The sequence below is a fragment of the Myotis daubentonii genome, chromosome 9 (assembly GCF_963259705.1).
Source record: "Myotis daubentonii chromosome 9, mMyoDau2.1, whole genome shotgun sequence".
Taxonomy (NCBI): domain Eukaryota; kingdom Metazoa; phylum Chordata; class Mammalia; order Chiroptera; family Vespertilionidae; genus Myotis; species Myotis daubentonii.
The window spans coordinates 43355748-43374903 of NC_081848.1; the positions used below are offsets into that span (position 1 = coordinate 43355748).

General features: G+C 53.4%; 2 protein-coding genes across 18 annotated transcripts in view; one reads left to right on the forward strand and one right to left on the reverse strand.

Moving 5' to 3' along the window:
• Positions 1-13829, forward strand: part of NUMA1 (nuclear mitotic apparatus protein 1) — a 92894-nt gene extending 79065 nt beyond the window's left edge. For 12 of the 17 annotated variants that reach the window (XM_059708577.1, XM_059708589.1, XM_059708576.1 and 9 more), the window contains 14 exons: positions 819-941; positions 1065-4463; positions 4926-4967; positions 6383-6451; positions 7645-7755; positions 7838-8056; positions 8174-8328; positions 9339-9585; positions 10465-10693; positions 11225-11394; positions 11970-12176; positions 12396-12512; positions 12601-12816; positions 13144-13829. In XM_059708577.1, the coding sequence (XP_059564560.1) occupies positions 819-941; positions 1065-4463; positions 4926-4967; positions 6383-6451; positions 7645-7755; positions 7838-8056; positions 8174-8328; positions 9339-9585; positions 10465-10693; positions 11225-11394; positions 11970-12176; positions 12396-12512; positions 12601-12816; positions 13144-13155 (5316 nt within the window). In that variant the 3' untranslated portion in view covers positions 13156-13829. The remainder of the gene's footprint in view (positions 1-818; positions 942-1064; positions 4464-4925; positions 4968-6382; positions 6452-7644; positions 7756-7837; positions 8057-8173; positions 8329-9338; positions 9586-10464; positions 10694-11224; positions 11395-11969; positions 12177-12395; positions 12513-12600; positions 12817-13143) is intronic. The other 5 variants (XM_059708581.1, XM_059708582.1, XM_059708584.1 and 2 more) reach the window with 5 other exon arrangements.
• A 559-nt stretch (positions 13830-14388) lies between these two features.
• The window catches only part of RNF121 (ring finger protein 121), a 75213-nt gene continuing 70445 nt past the window's right edge, over positions 14389-19156 (reverse strand). Inside the window, exons 13-16 of the mRNA XM_059708622.1 lie at positions 18869-19081; positions 18088-18211; positions 17864-18011; positions 14389-17625 (exon numbers count right to left, since the gene is read on the reverse strand). Of these exons, the coding sequence (XP_059564605.1) occupies positions 17548-17625; positions 17864-18011; positions 18088-18211; positions 18869-19081 (563 nt within the window). The 3' untranslated portion in view covers positions 14389-17547. The remainder of the gene's footprint in view (positions 17626-17863; positions 18012-18087; positions 18212-18868; positions 19082-19156) is intronic.

Below are 19156 nucleotides of genomic sequence, written 5' to 3' on the forward strand. Positions count from 1 at the left end.
GGCTTAGAAGTCCAATACACCTTTGAATCTTGTCTCTGCTATTTACAAGGTGTGGATCTTGGACAAGTTACTTGATCTCCTTCTCTCTAAGCATCCTTTCCTGAAAATGGGAAAAAGAACGAGTAGCTGCCTCATCAATCATTGTAAGATAATAATACATAGAAAGCACTTAACACATTGTGTGGTGCAAAGTAAGCTCTCAGTGAATTAGTTGCTATTATTATTGCTGTTATTAGGAACTCAACTCTGCCGTTTATTAACCATGTAGCCCTGGGCCAAGCCATTTAACAAATGAGCTTCAGATTCTTGCTCTGTAAAAGAGGGTAGTAACAGCTATCTCTCAGACCTATTGTGTGGGTTAGAAATTCAGAAAGGCACCCAGTGTCTGGCCTGTTGTGGGTGCTTAGTGAGCAGTGAGGGGGAGTGGGGGTGTAGAAGGGGCGGTGCTGTGGCTGCTGCTGCTATTGATGCCCAGAGGGGCAGGGTGTTTTGAAGCTGGGTGGGTATTTGGATAATCTGGAAGCTGAGACTTCTTTGAGGAAGGGTATACAGTGAGGAAATTTGAAGTAAACTCTGTGGTCTTGGAGAAGAAATTATCAGGTCACATGACTTAATTCAGCCCTGTAGCTAGGGCTAGAAAGGCAGGTCTCTCATGGTCCCAGGTCCATGATTTCTGAGGGTTTTTTCCTAGGTGAGGGCAAAAGGAGATCTTGGTAACAAGGTGATAGGGTCTTATGTTTTGTTGATGTTCACAAGGGCTTGTGGGGACATCCAATGCCTCTTCCACTTCTGTTCACATGGGGCTCTTTTACTCCCAGAAATGCCTTGAAGAAAAGAATGAAATCCTTCAGGGAAAACTTTCACAGCTGGAAGAACATTTGGCCCGGCTACAGGAGAACCCACCCCAGGAGAAGGGTGAGGTGCTGGGTGACATCTTGCAGGTAGGAATGCATAAGAGCAACTGTAAGAGCTGTGTGCTGGGGTTGGTGTGGGCCATGCTTAGCACATTCAGGGGCCCTGGTGACAGAAGTCATGCTGATCCCAATTTGTCTCTATCTCACCAGCTGGAAACCCTGAAGCAAGAGGCAGCCACTCTTGCTGCAGACAACACCCAGCTCCAAACCAGGGTGGAGGCACTGGAGACTGAGCGGGGCCAGCAGGAAGCCAAGCTGCTTGCTGAGCGGGGCCACTTTGAAGAAGAAAAGCTGCAGCTGGCTGGCCTGATTGCTGAGCTGCAGAGCTCTCTATCCAACACCAGACAGGCCAAGGAAGAACTGGAGAAGGCCTCCCAGACTCAGGAGGCCCAGTTGTCTGCCCAGGTGGCCACACTGACCTCCGAGCTCACGACCCTCAATGCTACTCTCCAGCAGCAGAATCAAGAACTGGCTGGCCTGAAGCAGCAGGCCAAAAAGGATCAGGCCCAGCTAGCCCAGACCCTCCAGCAGCAAGAACAGGCCTCCCAGGGCCTCCGCCACCAGGTGGAGCAGCTGAGCACCAGCCTGAAACAGAAGGAGCAGCAATGGGAGGAGGCCACCAAGGAGCTGGAGGCCACCAGGCGAGACCACTCCCAGCAGCTGGCCGCTGCTGCTGCGGAGCGGGAGGCCTCCTTAAGGGAGAAGGACTCAGTCCTCCAGCAAGTAGAGGCACTGAAGAAGGAGAAGGCTGCCAAGCTAGAGGTGCTGCAGCAGCAACTTCAGGCTGCTAATGAAGCCCGGGACAGCGCCCAGACCTCAGTGACACAGGCCCAGCGGGAGAAAGCAGAGCTGAGCCAAAAGGTGGAGGAGCTCCAGGCCTGTATTGAGGCGGCCCGCCAGGAGCAGTGTGAGACCCAGGCCCAGGTGGCAGAACTGAAGGCCCAGCTGAGGTCTGAGCAGCAAAAAGCAACTGAAAGAGAAAAGGTAGCTCAGGAGAAGAATCAGCTCCAGGAGCAGGTGCGGGCCCTTGAGGAGTCCTTGATGGTCACCAAGGGCGGCCTTGAAGAGGAGAAGCGCAGGGCTGCAGGTGCCCTGGAAGAGCAGCAGTGTTGTATCGCCAAGCTAGAGGCAGAGACCCAAAGCCTGGTGGAACAACATAAGCAGGAACAGAAGGAGCTAGAAGAAGAGAAGGCTGGACGCAAGGAGCTGGAGGCTCGATTACAGCAGCTTGGGGAGGCCCATCAGGCTGTGGCGGAAGCCCTGCGGCGGGAGCTGGCAGAGGCCGTAGCCTCCCAGCGTGAGGCTGAGAGTGAATGTAAGCAGCTTGCCAAGGAGGTGGCCACATGGCGTGAGCGGTATGAGGAGAGCCAGCAAGAGGAGGCCCAGTATGGTGCCATGTTCCAGGAACAGCTCATGACCCTGAAGGAGGAATGTGAGAAGGCCCGCCAGGAGCTGCAGGAGGCAAAGGAAAAGGTGGCAGGGATAGAGGCTCACAGTGAGCTCCAGATAGGCCGGCAGCAGAGTGAGCTTGCCCAGCTCCATGCCAGCCTGGCCAGAGCCCACCAGCAGGTCCAGGAGAAGGAGATCAGGGCCCAGAAACTTGCAGATGACCTCTCCACTCTGCAGGAGAAGATGGCTGCCACCAGCAAGGAGGTGGCCCGCCTGGAGGCCTTAGTGCGCAAGGCAGGTGAGCATAAGGAAACAACTTCCTCTGAGCTACTCAAGGATCCCCCAGGGGCAGGAGACAGAGAATCAGAGTGGCTGGAAGAGCAGCCGGGGCGTCGGTTCTGCAGCACACAGGCTGCACTGCAGGCTATGGAGCGTGAGGCAGAGCAAATGGGAAGTGAGCTGGAGAGGCTGCGGGCTGCGCTAATGGAGAGCCAGGGACAACAGGAGGAGGAGCGTGGGGAGCAGGAGCGGGAGTTGGCCCGGCTAGCCCAGGAACGGGGCCGAGCCCAAGCCGATCTTGTCCTGGAGAAGGCTGCCAAGGCAGAGCTTGAGATGCGGTTGCAGAATGCCCTCAATGAGCAGCGTGTGGAGTTTGCTACCTTGCAGGAGGCACTGGCCCATGCCCTGAAGGAAAAGGAGGGGAAGGACCAGGAGCTGGCCAAGCTTCGTGGGCAGGAGGCAGCCCAGAGAACAGAACTGGGGGAGCTTCAGCAAACCGTGGAGCAACTAAAGAAACAGCTGGCCAAGATGGAGGGGGAGCACCAGCAGTCTCTAGGGACAGCCAGCGGAGAAGACACTTGTGGGTCAGGAGCCCAGTCTGAGGCTTTAGGAAAGACCAAACGAAGAGGCCCTGACCCGGAGGCTCTGCAGGCGGAGGTGAGCAAGCTGGAGCAGCAGTGCCGTGAGCATCAGGAGAAGGCCTCCAGCCTGGAGCGTAGCCTAGCGTCTGCACGCGCCTCCCAGGCAGAGCGGGCCACCACTCTGGAGACTTTGCGGGGCCAGTTAGAGGAGAAGGCCCGGGAGCTGGGGCGCACTCAGGACACCTTAGCCTCAGCACAAAGGGAGCTGGCCACCCTTCGCACGAAGGCCCAAGACCACAGCAAGGCTGAGGATGAGTGGAAGGCCCAGATGACCCGGGGCCAGCAGGAGGCTGAGAGAAAAAACAGTCTCATCAGCAGCTTGGAGGAGGAGGTGTCTATCTTGAACCGCCAGGTCCTGGAGAAGGAGGGTGAGAGCAAGGAGTTGAAGCGGCTTGTTGTCGCTGAGTCAGAGAAGAGCCAGAAGCTGGAAGAGAGGCTGCGCCTGCTTCAGGTAGAGACAGCCAGCAACAGTGCCAGAGCTGCGGAACGCAGCTCTGCTCTGCGAGATGAGGTCCAGACTCTCCGGGAGGAGGCGGAGAAACAACGGGTGGCCTCAGAGAGCCTTCGCCAGGAGCTGGCCTCACAAGCAGAGCGAGCAGAGGAGCTGGGCCAAGAATTAAAGGCATGGCAGGAGAAATTCTTCCAGAAGGAGCAAGCCCTCTCTGCCCTGCAGCTAGAGCACACCAGCACACAGGCCCTGGTGAGTGAGCTGCTGCCCGCCAAGCACCTGTGCCAGCAGCTGCAGGCTGAGCAGGCAGCTGCTGAGAAACGCCATCGTGAGGAGCTGGAGCAAAGCAAGCAGGCAGCTGGTGGGCTTCGGGCAGAGCTGATGCGAGCCCAGCGGGAGCTCGGGGAACTGATGCCCCTACGACAGAAGGTGGCAGAGCAAGAGCGAGCAGCCCAGCAGCTGCGGGCAGAGAAGGCCAACTATGCAGAGCAGCTGAGCATGCTGAAGGAGGCTCATGGCCTGCTGGCAGAGGAGAATCGGGGGCTGGGAGAGAAGGCCAATCTCGGCCGGCAGTTTCTGGAAGTGGAGCTGGACCAGGCCCGGGAGAAATATGACCAAGAGCTGGCAGCTGTGCGTGCTGATGCCGAGGCCCATCTGGCTGAGATGCAGCGGGAAGTACAGAGCACTGCCCGGGAGCTGGAGGTGATGACTTCCAAGTATGAGGGTGCCAAGGTCAAGGTCCTGGAGGAGAGACAGCGGTTCCAGGAAGAGAGACAGAAACTCACTGCCCAGGTAAGGCACCAAGCTCAACACCTCCTCCAAAGATTGGGGCTGAGAGACAGACGACATCTGCATCCCAGAGCCTCAATCTTGCACATTAATCCAGAGTGTCTTGTCTCCCTCACTCACTGGGTGTCAGAGGAGTTGTAGCTGGCAGAGTTCAAGTCTGTTATCCCCTATTGTCCTAAGAAAATACCAGTAGCCTCCCCTTCCCTGAAGGCTCTGTCCCTGGAGAGTCAAACAGGGAAGGCCGTCGTTCATTCTGGAGGCACATTATGAGGTGTACCTGCAGTGGGGACCCCAGAGCCACTGGGGGACTAGAACGAGCCAACTGGCACTTTACACATTACTAAAGGTCTGGTCCCTTGGGGGAGGGGGATTCTAAGGGTTTCAGTGAGGTCAGCCTGACAGCAGGAACAGTGCCTCTTTGGCCCCCATCTCACTCTGTCTCCATTGCTCCTCCCCCATGCACAGGTGGAACAGCTAGAGGTATTTCAGAGAGAGCAAACTAAGCAGGTAACGCCTGGGGTCCTTGCTAAATGCTGGCTGCTTAAGCGGTGACCAGTCTCGGTGCATGACCCTGGCTGCAGCTTGCCTCCGCCAGCTCCCGTTGTGAACTGTTTGTGAAGGGGGCAGGGTCAAGCCGTGGAATCCAGGCCCAGGCTGCCCAGGAGCGCTGGGCCCTCTCTCAGGCCTCATCCCACCCGTCCCAGGTCGGACTCTCCACCTTCTGCACTTCCTGCCATCTGCCTGTCAGGGACGAGGGGTAGGGTAGGCTTTGTCTTTCCCATATCTGAACCAATCACAGACAGTTCTTGGGACTCCTCAGCCTTCAAGCCCTGTTCCAAGTTTGGGTCCTCAATGAGGAGTCCTAGCGGAGTGACCATGGCCTTCTTTCCCACAGAAGCCATAAAGGTGATAAGCAAAGCATCCTTCACAGAGCAGGGAGGGCTGTGAGCTCAGGATGTCTGCTGATGGGTGATGACCCTTTGGGCCTTAACCCCAAGCGTGAAATAAGAGATGTCTGGGAGCAGGAAGGCCAAGGTTGAGAGGTGCAGGAGGGGCCTCTGCCGGAGGAGTGGTATAGTCTAGCTTCCTTGCTCGCTCTCTCAAGGATTTCTCTGTGCTGCCCAGATGTCAAAGCTATTGAGCTGGTTTTCAGTGGGAGCACCCTTTCTCTGCCAGCCCTTCTACCCAGTCACCTCAGGCTTGCTGAGGAACCTGGCTTTCCTTTCTTCCCATTGCCCAGACGACAATCACACTGAGTACAAACAGTTAGCAAGGGAGCCTGCCTCTCGCTTTTGCTGATCATGCTTGAGCTCCTGGAGCGCCTGGAGGAGCTGGAGAGCTTGTGGCTGTGATGCTCCCCCTCCCCCTCCCCCCTCTTGCTGTTCCTGTGGGAATCGGGTGGGCGTGGATGTGTGCTGCCCCTGCTGTCTCCCAGCCGTCCGATACCCCACACTAACCACACTGCTAGCACCAACCCTAACAGCCTGTGAGTATTGGGAAGAGGACTGATCATCTGTGGGCTTTGCTTTGGTAGTTTCTGGGAAGGTATTGAATGAGTATGTCTGCAAGTTATAGGCAGGTCCCCTATTCCTGTCCCCAGCCCAGGATGGTTGGGGCTGGGAATGGCAGCAGTAGGGTGGTGGTGAAGTGTTGGCTCCCCAGAGTAGATCTCTCCCTGCAGGCCTCTGTCCCTGCAGGTTGGGGGTGGAGGTGAGTGGGCAGGTGGCTCTGGCAGCACCAGAGTGTTGGGTTACCTCACTCAGGTCCTGTCCAGTTAGCCTGGGCTGCAGGCCAGAGAAAGTACCCGGGTTTCTTTTTCTAAAAATATCGGGGACTGGTCTGGGAAAACCCTGTAAGTTGCCCGGACATCCAGGGGAAGGCCTCCTGAGTCTTCTTGTCTCCTCTTCCCTCCTCTATCCCAGGTGGAAGAACTGAGTAAGAAGCTAGCTGACCACGACCAAGCCAGCAGAGTGCAGCAGCAGAAGCTGAAGGTGGGACAGATGGGAGCAGGAAGGTGCTCTCTAAGCCCTTGGGCTGTGTTGGTTGTGGGGGCAGGAGGAGGAGCACCATGGGGACCTGGCAGCCTTAGATCTGCCTGTTCAAGAACCCCCTGCATGTGCCTCTTAGGGTCTCTGAAGGGAAGACCTTTGCATTATAGTAGCAGTAACCATATGTGGTTATTTAAAGTGATTATAATTAAAATTTTAGTACCTTAGTCACACTAGCCACAGTTTCCCTGCTCAGCAGTTAACTGCGTTGGTTTAATATATGCTTTTTTTTGCAGTCTAGGTTTCACAGCTTTTAGCTAGGAGCAAAGGAATTGGGTCCCATGGCCCTGGGACTTGCTAAAGCCCTGGTGGGTTATAGGAATTGGTGGGAGCTGAGAGCTTAATTTCCCCAGCTCATTTCCACATGCTCCACACCATGTCATGATGATGATAAACAGATGCTTGTTATACTTCTTTTGGGGGCTTTCCCGGTGCTAGATGTAAGAGAGGCAGAGCCAGATGATCCTGTCCAGTGTGTATTACAAACTAAGCACTTGCTGGCCTTGCAGGTGGACAGAGGCTCAGACACAGTCCCTGTCCCCAAGGAGTCTGGCCTGGAGAGGAGGCAGTGCAAGCCTCACAAAAGGCCATACAGGCTTTGGAGTCAGGTGCACCAAGGGTCAGATCATAAGCTGTTATTGAGTCACTATGATCTTGGCCAATTGGCTTAAATCTCTGTGCTCAATTTCTTCACCTCTGAAATGGAGATATAGTTACTTCTCAGAGTCGCTCTGAGGAGAAATGAGTTCACATGTCCTGAGAGCTCCCATCTCAAGTGCCTAGCCCCGTGCTCTGCACCCAAGTGAAAGGATCAGTTCCCTTCCTCCTTGGGGAGACTGTGTACTCATGGAGAGAGAATGAGGCAGTTTGTGCTTGATCTCAATGAAGATAGGGCTGTCAGAGCTCCGCCAGAAGTGGTGTAAGCTGAGTGGGAAAGATCCTGCGGACTGTGGACCTTGCAAAGGTGTGTGGTGCTGGAGCTGGTGGGGGTAAAAGGATTTTTCCGCGTCCTGAGAGAATATGCACGAGTCTGAAAACACCATGGAGTCCGAGAAGCTAGGGCAAGTCAGCAGCAGATTTGGATCGAGTAGCCAGACCGCCACTCTGATCAGCCTTCCACATCACATGCTTTCCAGGCACAGGGAGGGGAAAGCCAGCAAGAAGCCCAACGCCTCCAGGCCCAGCTGAATGAGCTGCAGACCCAGCTGAGCCAGAAGGAGCAGGCAGCTGACCACTACAAGCTGCAGGTGAGGAGTCCAGTCCTGCCCCACTGTGCCCTCCCTCCTGCCTTACCCCACCCAGCCCCTACCCACCTGTCTGCCCACACAGATGGAGAAAGCCAAGACCCATTATGATGCCAAGAAGCAGCAGAACCAAGAATTGCAGGAGCAGCTGCGGGGCCTGGAGCAGCTGCAGAAGGAAAACAAGGAACTGAGAGCCGAAGCTGAGCGGCTGGGTCAGGAGCTACAGCAGGCTGGGTTGAAGACTAAGGAGACTGAACAGACCTGCCGCCACCTTACTGCCCAGGTGCGCAGCCTGGAGGCACAGGTAGGTATCTGGCTGGACAGACTCCCTTACTCATCATAATGGATCCCTGTGCCCTCCCTTCCTAAGCCACCCTTGCCTTAGGCGTCTCTTCACTCTCCCTGGCCCTCTGCTTCCCAGGTTGCCCATGCTGACCAGCAGCTTCGAGACCTGGGCAAGTTTCAGGTGGCCACTGACGCCTTAAAGAGCCGGGAGCCCCAGGCTAAGGCTCAGCTGGACTTGAGTATTGACAGCCTGGATCTGAGCTGCGAGGGAACCCCACTCACTACCACCAGGTCAGAAGGCACCCTTCTTCCCTTGGCCTGTTGTCCATTGAGACTTGTTTATAGGGCCGTATCCTGGGCACTGGGCTGTGGGATCAATAAGATGTCCCTTTGCCCTTTGGAAGCTTATTCCTAGAAGAAAAGGCTTGTGGAGGTTGTCACTCCTGCTCTGATCTCCAAAGAAGCCATAGGCATGTGTGCCCTGTGGCTGGACGCCCCACTGATGGAGGCCGGCGCTGTGAGGGACCTTGGAAGGGTTTGAAATTGAGTACATGATCAGATTTTCATCTTAGCTTTTCCTTATAGCCAATGTAGAAGCTGAGACTGGAAGCATTTGTTGTTATTTAACAAGACTTGTGTCAGACACTGTTAGAGACACTTGAAAAATAATAATTCATTTAACAGATGAAACTGGAGCATAGATGGGCAGTCACTTGCTCAAGGTCCCACAGTGACAGAGCGGGCTTGGACCTGGGCAGCCTGGCTCGAGTCCTTGTCTGTCACTGCTCTGGTACCTCTCAGATGCCGTTGTCAGTCTGGGTGAGAGTAGATGACAGATCAGGGAAGGATGTGAGCGCGGAGTGGGGTGCAGTTAGGAGACTTGCTGATTTGGTTTATTAGGAGAGGAAAGCAGTAGGATTGTGCCCGTGTTCATGGCTGGGCAGCTTGAGTGAAGGCTGCTCCCATTCGCTGAAATAGAAGATACAGGAGGAGGGACACACAGATGAGCTTAGTTTGGGACATGTTCATTGGAGAGTAGAGGTGGGTGTCCAGAGATGTCTGGGGCAGTGGGTATATGGGTCTGGGAGTTGCCAGTATTGAGGAGTCAGAGGGCCATGAGAGTGGACTGAGGGAAGGCCCAGGTCAGGGGATCTCCTTGGCACCTCTGAAAATTCAGCAAATGGGGTGCTTGACCTGGTCTGCTTACAATAAATGCAAGAATTTGCCACTTTGGAGCAAAGAGATGGACAAAATGCTTCCTAGCCGCAAGAATGGCATCTCATCAGGTTTCTTTCCTATAGCAAGCTGCCTCGTACCCAGCCAGATGGCACCAGCATCCCAGGGGAGCCAGCTTCACCCATCTCTCAGCGCCTGCCCCCCAAGGTAGAATCCCTGGAAAGTCTCTACTTCACCCCCATCCCAGCTCGGGGTCAGCCACCCCTGGAGGGAAGCCTGGACTCCCTGGGGGACATCTTCCCGGAATCAGGCCGGAAGACCCGTTCTGCTCGTCGACGGACTACACAAATCATCAACATCACCATGACCAAGGTCAGGCTCTGGGATGGGGCTGCAGGACAGTAAAGCTCATGTCTTCTCAAGGGCATCTTTCCAGTGGGTCCTCCACATAGCCGCAGGGCTGACCAGCTCGTATCTCACAGAAGGAAAAGCTGGAATTCTAAGACCTTAGACCTCTTTTGAAGAAAAGGGCAGGACTGTAATTAGATGCCTATCTGCTGACTGTAAGGCTGGTGTCCTCTCCATGTCCAGCTCTGACCCTGTACAGGCTGAAGGGAGAGAATATGGAGAAGTTGCAGCCGAACCTGTGCTTCCCAGCACATCCCGGGGGAGCCGAGATGTTGCCGCCAGGGGGCTGCCTGCCAGCCTGGGGACTCTGGCCCTTGTTTCCACATCCCGAGGTTTAGGGAGGAGAGGGGTGCCTTTGGGGCAACAGGGACACCTCTGTGTACAGGGTGCCCTCTGCTACCAAGATGGTGGAAAAGCTCTAAAAGATGGTCAGACCCTGGCAAGTGTGGGCCAGAGATGCGGAGGCCGTGGGATGAGCCTGACCAGCTCTGGAGACATGAGAGCCCTGGTTCTCCCACTTCCTAGCTGTTTGGTCTTTGGGCCAGTTTATTTCTTTGCACTTCACTTCTTAAATAGTCTGATATACTCTGCCTTCCCTCCCTCAAAGCACTGAATAGACTTAGTGGGGAAAATGGGTAGAAAAGAGTCGATACCCTCAGCACTTTGTGTGGGATTCTGGCAGCAAGGCCCATTTCTTGCAGACGTCCAGGTAAGAACTCTTGCACAGCAGTATAGGAACATGCTGCAGGATCTGAGGGGCTTCAGGAGGGGCAACGGTGGAAGCTTCTTATAGAATGCCAAGTGCCCACTCAGCCCACTACAACCGGTCGTCCTTTCTTTCAGAAGTCAGATGTGGAAGAGCCAGACAGCGCCAACTCATCCTTCTATAGCACACAGTCCGCCCCTGTCTCCCAGGCCGGCCCGAGAGCCACCTCCTCCACCCAGTCTCTAGCTCGCCTGGGCTCTCCTGATGATGGCAACTCAGCTCTGCTCAGCCTGCCTGGATATCGGCCCACCACTCGCAGCTCTGCTCGCCGCTCCCAGGCTGGGGTGTCCAGTGGGGCCCCTCCAGGTAGGGACTGTTCCCTAACCCAACCCAAATATTAGACTGGAAGCAGGTCCTGGCACATGGAAATAAGCATTTAAAAACCCAAGGCTGGCTTCCTGGCTGCCTTCCTTGCAGCCTTGCCTGTCCATCGAGGGGGAATCAGAAATGCTCCCACAATGGGCAGATTCCCAGCATGATAGTGAAGCTCAGAAGCTACTCTCACTCTCAGGTGGTGAGAGTCGGCCAAAGGGCCAAGCTGGCGAGTGTTTTACCCTCAGATTCTTCTGAGAGGCTCTTGTCCTTTGGCGATCCCCTGGGTATCAATTCCTGGCCCTCAAGAAGTTTCTCTTGGTGTCATGGCCTCTGCCTGACCTCTCCAGAGAGAATGCAGTGACCCAGCTCCTGTATCTGCAGCTCTAAGCAGAGCCAGACTCTGGGCTACTGGGCTTGAAGTCCACAGGGGAGGTGGACAGGATGGTGGCAGCAAAGGCTGGCGAGATGCCAGGGCCAGTGGGCAACCTGCTGCCTCCACCTTCACTCTTCCCGGCCTTCCAGCCCCACTTGCTCCAATATCCCTGCCCTCCCCAGGAAGGAACAGCTTCTACATGGGCACTTGCCAGGATGAGCCCGAGCAGCTGGATGACTGGAACCGCATTGCAGAGCTGCAGCAGCGCAATCGAGTCTGCCCCCCGCACCTGAAGACCTGCTATCCACTTGAGTCCAGGGTGAGCTCTGGGGTCACCTGCATGGGACCTGCCTGCACTGGCTCACCCCTTCTTCTCTTGGCATTCCATCCCAGTGCCACTTGCTGACCCAGCTCAAGTAATAGTGCCCTTGGTCTCTGGCCTCCAGAGGGCGACTAGATACCTCTAGTCCAGTGGTCGGCACACTCATTAGTCAACAGAGCCAAATATCAACAGTACTTCTTCAAAATAGACTCGCCCAGGCCGAAAACCGACTTCTGCGCATGGGCCACAAAGTTTCAATCGCACTGTACGCGCGCCCATGTGTGGTATTTTGTGGAAGAGCCACACTCAAGGGGCCAGAGAGCCGCATGTGGCTTGCGAGCCGCAGTTTGGCGACCATGGCTCTAACAGAATAGCTGGAAGGGAGGGAGCTCAGGGGTGAAGTTCCTGTGGGTGGGTAGGAGGTAGAGAGGTTTGCCTGGGACTCCTCTTCGGTGGCCACTGTGCCAGGGAAGACAACAGGGAGGGAGGCCTTTTGCGATATGAAGCCTTCAGCTGTCCCACGTGCCAGGCCAGTGAAGAGAATCTGGGCCATCCTGTTGCATCGCCAACAGCCTGGGTCCATTGACCACTTCCACCCCATGCAGCCTTCCCTGAGCCTGGCGACCATCACAGATGAAGAGATGAAAACTGGTGACCCCCAGGAGACCCTGCGCCGAGCCAGCATGCAGCCAACCCAGATAGCTGAGGGCACTGGCATCACCACCCGGCAGCGCAAACGGGTCTCCTCGGAGCCCCACCAGGGCCCTGGCACCCCTGAGGTAGGAGACGTTGGCTCCTGGGTTTTATTCCAGCAGCCTACCAGGTTAGTTCACCAAGTTTGAAAAGTAGATTAAAGGGGAGGCTTCTGGCCCTTGGTGGTGGGGTAAGAGGTGCTGCTGATGGGACAAGCTGATTTCTAGGTCCACTCAGCTGAGATGCCTGGCTTTGGATGTGAAGTCCTCTTGCTGATGCCTGCCTAATCAGCCTCTTCCCCATAGTCTAAGAAGCCCACCAGCTGTTTCCCACGACCCATGACTCCCCGGGACCGACATGAAGGGCGCAAACAGAGCACTACGGAGGCCCAGAAGAAAGCAGCTCCCGCTGTTGTTAAACAGGTTAGTTGGGGGCTGAAGGGAGACCCTAGAGCAACAGGTTGGCCTGGGAAAGCAGCAGTGAGCCTCATTTGACAGACCCTCCCCACAGGCTGATCGCCGCCAGTCCATGACCTTCAGCATCCTCAACACGCCCAAGAAGCTTGGGAATAGCCTTCTGCGCAGGGGGGCCTCAAAGAAAGCCCTGCCCAAGGCCTCTCCCAACACCAGCAGTGGAACCCGTCGCTCTCCTCGCATTGCCACCACCACAGCCAGCGCTGCCACTGCTGCCGCCATCGTTGCCGCCACATCTCGGGCCAAGGGCAAGGTGGAGGCACTGGCAGGGAAGAGGGAGGCTTAACTCTTAGGAACCCCAGTGGAAGTATGGGACCGCTTCCAGGGCAGGCCTGCTGGGGGCTAAGCAGGTGCTCCTTGTCTTGGTCAATGGCTTAATATTGAGGAGAGGAGGCAGACAACTCCACTCCTGAGAAAATCCAGAGTTGCTTAGACACATCTAGCAACTGGTAACCTGAAGGTAGATCTGTCCAGGGCCACACCATGGAAGGGATCCTGGTCGGGGCTATGGGAGCAGGAAGAGGTCTTCCCACGCCAGCTGGTGGCTGATGTCACAGCCACGTGACTGTTTCTCTTTCAGGCAAAGCACTAAAGGACCAGTACCAGTGAGTGGCCCCACCTGTGTCCCTGATGCTGCCCTTGCCTGATGCTGTCCCCTCAGTGCCTTCTCTCAGCTTTCAGGCCAACAGTGGCCAAACCCCTAGAGACAGTGATGCCTGACACACCTCGGCCTGGTACCTGGACCTTGATCAGAGCCTTCACTAGGAGAACAGATGTGTCGTCAGAATTGGCCTGGAACCCGAACAGTCTGGGTCCTCTCCCTACCTTGCCTCCTGTTTTCACAAAGTCACTTCTCCATGACAACGAGATTTGAGGCTGGCTTTGAGGACTGGGTCCTTGGGCCCAGCCAGTCCTCCTCAGCCTCTGTATTTAGAAGGGACCATTGGAGGAGCAGCCCTGGTCCCTGCTGTTGCTGGTGGCTAGGCTTACCAAGGGCCCTTGTTAAAGTCTATGGTTGGGCATTGACCTAGTAGGAGCGCCTGGGGATAAGGTGCTCCCATCCATCCAAGGGCAGTTACCCAGAGGATGCTCTTTTCCATGACCGCCAGGCTTGCTGGGGTGGGGAAGGGTGGGGACAGCTCATCCCCCACCTTCTCTAGACTTGTACTGGGGTGGGATTTGGATTGATGGGAAGGTTTTTAAGGGCCAGGGATGGATCTTTTCTAAATGTTATTACTTGTAAATAAAGTCTATTTTTCTCCCTTGGCTGCTAAGCTGCCTGATCTGTGTGGGAAAAGCCCAGAGGGGAATCTGGGCTTGTTAGAGCACACTATGTTCCTGCTCAGTCTTCAGACCACCTACCTTCTTTCAAGTCCCTTCTCCTGGCCTCTGCTCATAGAGCAGCATGGGCTTTTTCTGAGGGCCTCTGTCCCCTGAATCTGGTTTTGTCTTTAACTTCTGAATAGTACTCTTCCCATAGTCCCTCTTAGAATGGGCCAAGTTCTGTGAATGGGAGAATGGCCTAAATCAGAAGATGTCAGCTTGCCTCCACTGAAAATCACCTATGAATACCCATTGTGGGCCTTGCTAGGTATAACAAAGACACAACTGTGGCCCTAGCCAATCTGGCTCAATGGATAGAGCATCTGCCCGTGCACTGAAGGGTCTCGGGTGTGATTCCTGTCAAGGGCACATGCCTGGGTTGCGGGCTCGATAACCCAGTGGGGGACTTGCAGGAGGGAGCCGATTGATGATTCTCTATCATCATTGATGTTTCTATCTCCCTCTCCCTTCCTCTCTGAAGTCAATAAAAATGTATTTAAAAAAAAAAAGATACAATTGTGTATCAGAAGCAGCCTCTGCCCAATCTCTTGGGGGAGGGAGGACAATACAGGCTAGCTTAGATATTGCAGGTTCGGTTCCAGACCACTACAACAAAGTGGATATTGCAATAAAGTCAGTTACAAAATATTTTGGTTTCCACTGTAGTCTATTAAGTATGCAGTAGCATGTCTAAACAACGTACATTAACTAAAAAACACATCATAGCTAAAAAATGCTATTCACCATCTGAGCTTTCAGTGAGTTGTAATCTTTGCTGGTAGAGGGTCTTGCCTTGATGTTGGCTGCTAAGAGCAGAATGGCTAAGGGTTGGAATGGCTGTGGCAATTTCTAAAAATAAGAAAATGAAGTTTGCTGCACTGATTGACTTTCACGAATAATTTCTCTATAGAGTGCAATGCTGTTTAATAGTATTTTTATCTACAGTAGAACTTCTTTTAAAATTGGAGTCAAGCCCTAGCCGGTGTTGTTCAATTGGACATTGTCTCATGCACCAAAAGGTTGCTGGTTTATGGTCAGGGCACATGCCCAGGTTGCAGGCTTCATCCCTGGTAGGGAATGTGCAGGAGGCAGCCAATTGATGTTCTGTTCTCACATCCATGTCTCTCCAAAAATAAAACAACAGCAAAAAAATTTAAAAAATTGGAGTCCTTTTTTTTTTTTTTAATTGACTTTGAGAGAGAGAGAGGAGGGAGAGAGAAACATCAATATGAGATGCATTAATCGGTAGCCTCCTGCACATGGCCTGACCAGGGATCAAACCCACTATCACCCTTTGGTGCATGGGACGGCACTCCAACTGAGCCATGCCAGCCAGGGCTGGAGTCAGTCCTCCAAACCTGCTGCTGCTTTATCATCTAAGTAATATTCTAAATCTTTTGTTGTCATTTCAACAAATCTTCACGGCATCTTCACCACTAATACATTCCACCTCAAGAAACCACTTTGCTCATCCACAAGAAGCAACTCTTCATCCATTAAAGTTTTATCATGAGATTGTAGCAATTCAGTTACATCTTCAGGCTCCACTTCTAATTCTCTTGCTATTTCCACATCATATAAAGTTACTTCCTCCCCTGGAGTCTTGAGCCCTCCCAAGTCACCCATGAGGGTTGGAATCAACTTTTTCCAACTCCTGCTAATGATGATATTTCACCTTTCCCCATGAATCACTAATGTTCTTAGTAAAGAATAGTGAATCTTTTCCAGAAGGTTTTTAATTTACTTTGCCCAGATCTATCAGAGGAATTACTATGGCAACTATCACATTATGAAATGTATTTCTTAAATAATAAGACTTGAAAATTGAAATTACTCCTTGATCCACAGATTGCAAAATGAATGTTAGCAGCATGAGAACATTAATCTCGTTCATTTCCATCAGAGCTCTTGGGTGACCAGGTGCTTGTCAATGAGCAGCATTATTTTCAAAGGAATAGTTTGTTCTGAGCAGTAGGTCCCAAAAATATTCAATAAATCATATTGTAAACAGATGTGCTAGCATATATAGGCTTTGTTGTTCCATTTCTAGAGCACAGGCAGAATAGATTTAGCATAATTCTTAAGAGCCCTAGGATTTTCAGAAGGGTAAATGAGCACTGACTTCAACTTAAAGTCAGCAGCTGCATTAGCTCCTAACAAAGTCAGCCTGCCCTTAAAAAAATTTTTTTGGTATTGATTTTAGAAAGAGAAACATGGATCAGCTGCCTTCTGCACACCCCCTACTGAGGACCAAGCCCCCAACCTGGACATGATTATGCTCAACCAACTAAGCCACAATGAACGGCCAGGCTCAGCCTGCCCCTTGAGACTCTGAAGTCAGGCATTGGCTTCTCTCTAGCTGTGAAATTCCTAGATGGCATCTTCTTCCATTAGACCGTTTCATCTACATTGAAAATCTGTTATTAAGAGTAGCGATCTTGCCCTAACCGGTTTGGCTCAGTGGATAGATCATCGGCCTGCAGACTGAAGGGTCCCGGGTTCGATTCCAGCCAAGGGCATGTACCTTGGTTGCAGGCACATCCCCAGTGGGGGGTGTGCAGGAGGTGGCTGATCAATGTTTCTCTCTCATCGATGTTTCTAGCTCTCTATCCCTCTCCCTTCCTCTCTGTAAAAAAATCAATAAAATATATTTTTTTAAAAAGAGAGAGTAGCAATCTTCATTAATGATCTCAGCTAGATTTCCTGGATAACTTGCTGTAGCTTCCACATCAGCACTGGCTGCTTCACCTTGCACTTCTATGTTATGGAGATGGCTTCTTAAACTTCATGAACCAACCTCTGCTAGCTTCCAATTTTTCTATTGCAGCCTCCTCACTTCTCTCAGCCTTCACAGAATCAAAGAGTTGGGGCCTTGCTTGGGTTAGGCTATGGTTTAAAAGAATGTGGTTGGTTTCACCTATCTAGACCACCAAAACTTTCTCCATATCAGCAGTAAGACTTTCATTTTCTTATCAATGTGTTCCCTGGAGTAGCACTTTTAATTTCCTTCAAGAACTTTTCCTTTGCATTCACCACTTGGCTATTTGGTGTAAGAGGGAGGACTAGGTTGTTGCCTGTCCGGGCTTTCGACATGCCTTCCTCACTAAGCTGAATCATTTCTAGCTTTCGATTTAAAGTGAGAGACAGATGACTCTTCCTTTCACTGGACATTTAGAGGTCACTGTAGGGTTATTACTTGGCCTAATTTCAATACTGTTCTGTCTTGGGGAATAGGGAAGCTCAAGGAGAGGGGGAGAGACAGGGAATAGGCAGTCAGAACAGTCAGAACACACACATTTGTCAATTAAGTTTACCATCTTATATGAGCATGATTCATGGCACCCCAAAAACAGTCACAACTGTAACATCAAAAACCACCGATCACAGATCATAACAAATAAAATGATGAAGAAGTTTAAAATATTTCAAGAATTACCAAAATATGACATGAAGTGAACAAATGCTGTTAGAAAAATAGTGCCAATAGACTTACTCGACACAAGGTTGCCACAAACCTGCAATTTGTAAAAAATGCATGATCTGTGAAGCACAATAAAACGAGGTATGCCTATACAAATATATAGCATTAAGTTGACAGACTGTGGCCTGAGCTGACAGCCTAGACCTAAATGAAGAGGTGGCGTTTCAACCAGGCTTGAGTTCACCTGTCAGGATGGTGAGGCAGAGGGAACCCTCTGGAGGCTTCTTGAGTCGGGGGCATGAGTGTCCTCAGCCCAGCCTGGGAAGTGAAGGCAGACAAGGATCAGGGCCAAGGGGGAGGGATATCTGGTCACTTTCCTCTAGGCCACGCCTCCTCTGCTTGAGTCTGAAGTTCTTTGTAGTTCCACCTTGGGCCTGGGGTCTTGGGGGAGTGGTGGTCCTTAGCTGGAGACTGCTCGGGGCATAGCCCACCCTTTCCTCCCCACACTGGAGCAGAGCTCCGCTCATCCCTGGAAACCTTCCCTCCGGTTCCTCACCAAGAGGTCGGCCAGGACCACGTGGCGCTGGACAGTGTACTCAGGGTCCGTGAAAACACAGGAGAAGTTGGTGTTGCGCAAGATGGGGCTCAGCTCCTCCAGCACCAAGGCCTTCTTCAGCTGCGTGATGGCACCCCTGTGCTCCCGGCTGCGGCAGAGAAAGGCCATGAGAGGACTGCAGGAGGCGGCCTCCCTCCTGTGGGCCTCATCCCCCTGCCCCTCACCTGGTGCCGCCCTCCTGCAGCCGGTCTGGGAGGTGCTCGATGAAAGAACCATTGCCCAGCCAGTAGAGAATGCTGAAGTGGTGGAAGCGGCTACAGGCGGTACAGGACAGAGTCAGCGTTCCATCTAGGAGCACAAGTGGCTGTCAGCCCTCAGCCTTTCCGTAGAGCAGCCCCCCACCCTCTTCGGTGGCCTGCCCACCCGCCCCGGCTCCCCAGCGCCACGATTCAGGAACCTAGACTGCTGCTCGGCACACCACCCAGGTGCGAAAGTCCACTGAAGCAGAAGTGCACTTGTCTACCACGGAGGCCAGGGCTGAGTGAGAGTCGGGGATAGGTCCTTGGTTCGGGCGATAACTCCTGAGCTTGTTTATTCAGGAGACCCAGTGCCCAGCTTCAGTGACTAGAAGCCCCAGCCAAGGGGGCAGCCCTACTGGGGCCACTCCTCCTGAGGTGGCCAGAAGCAAGTGGGCTCTGAGAGGAGGGGCAGGGCCTGGGAGCCCACGGCAGTCCGGCTCTGCAGCTTCTCACCTTTCCTTGTCTGAATACTCTCTGTTCTACTCGATAGGGAGCATCTTGGGAGCAGGGCCCCGTGCCCATACTCATAATGCTGGGTGGGAGACAGAACGCTGAGTGCTCAGCCAAGCTGGCCAGGTTGGTAGTGGGCTACCCCCTTGGGCAGGGGGTATATTCAGGAGTCAACCCCACCCCTGGACCCTCTGTGCTAACAGCCTCCCTTCTAACCACGGTGACCTCCTGGGCTTTCTTCAGAATTGTTCCTTACTTAGTGAGAGTCCATCTTCTGGCCAGGTCACCTCCAATGCTGGGCACTGCTTAGTTGTGGGGAGCGCTGGGGGGCGGGAGGAGGAGGGGTCTTTTGTGATCCCAGCTGAGACTGCAGCAGCTGTGCCGGCCTGGGGTATAGGTGTGGCTCTTGCCAAATGGGAGACGACGTGGGCACACAGGAACAGGAACAGGAACCACAAAGGGCTGGAGTCTGAGGAAAGGACAGTCACGGAGATCAGCAGCTGCCGGGCCGCCTGGGAATGCTCAGCACCCGGGCTCAGATCTT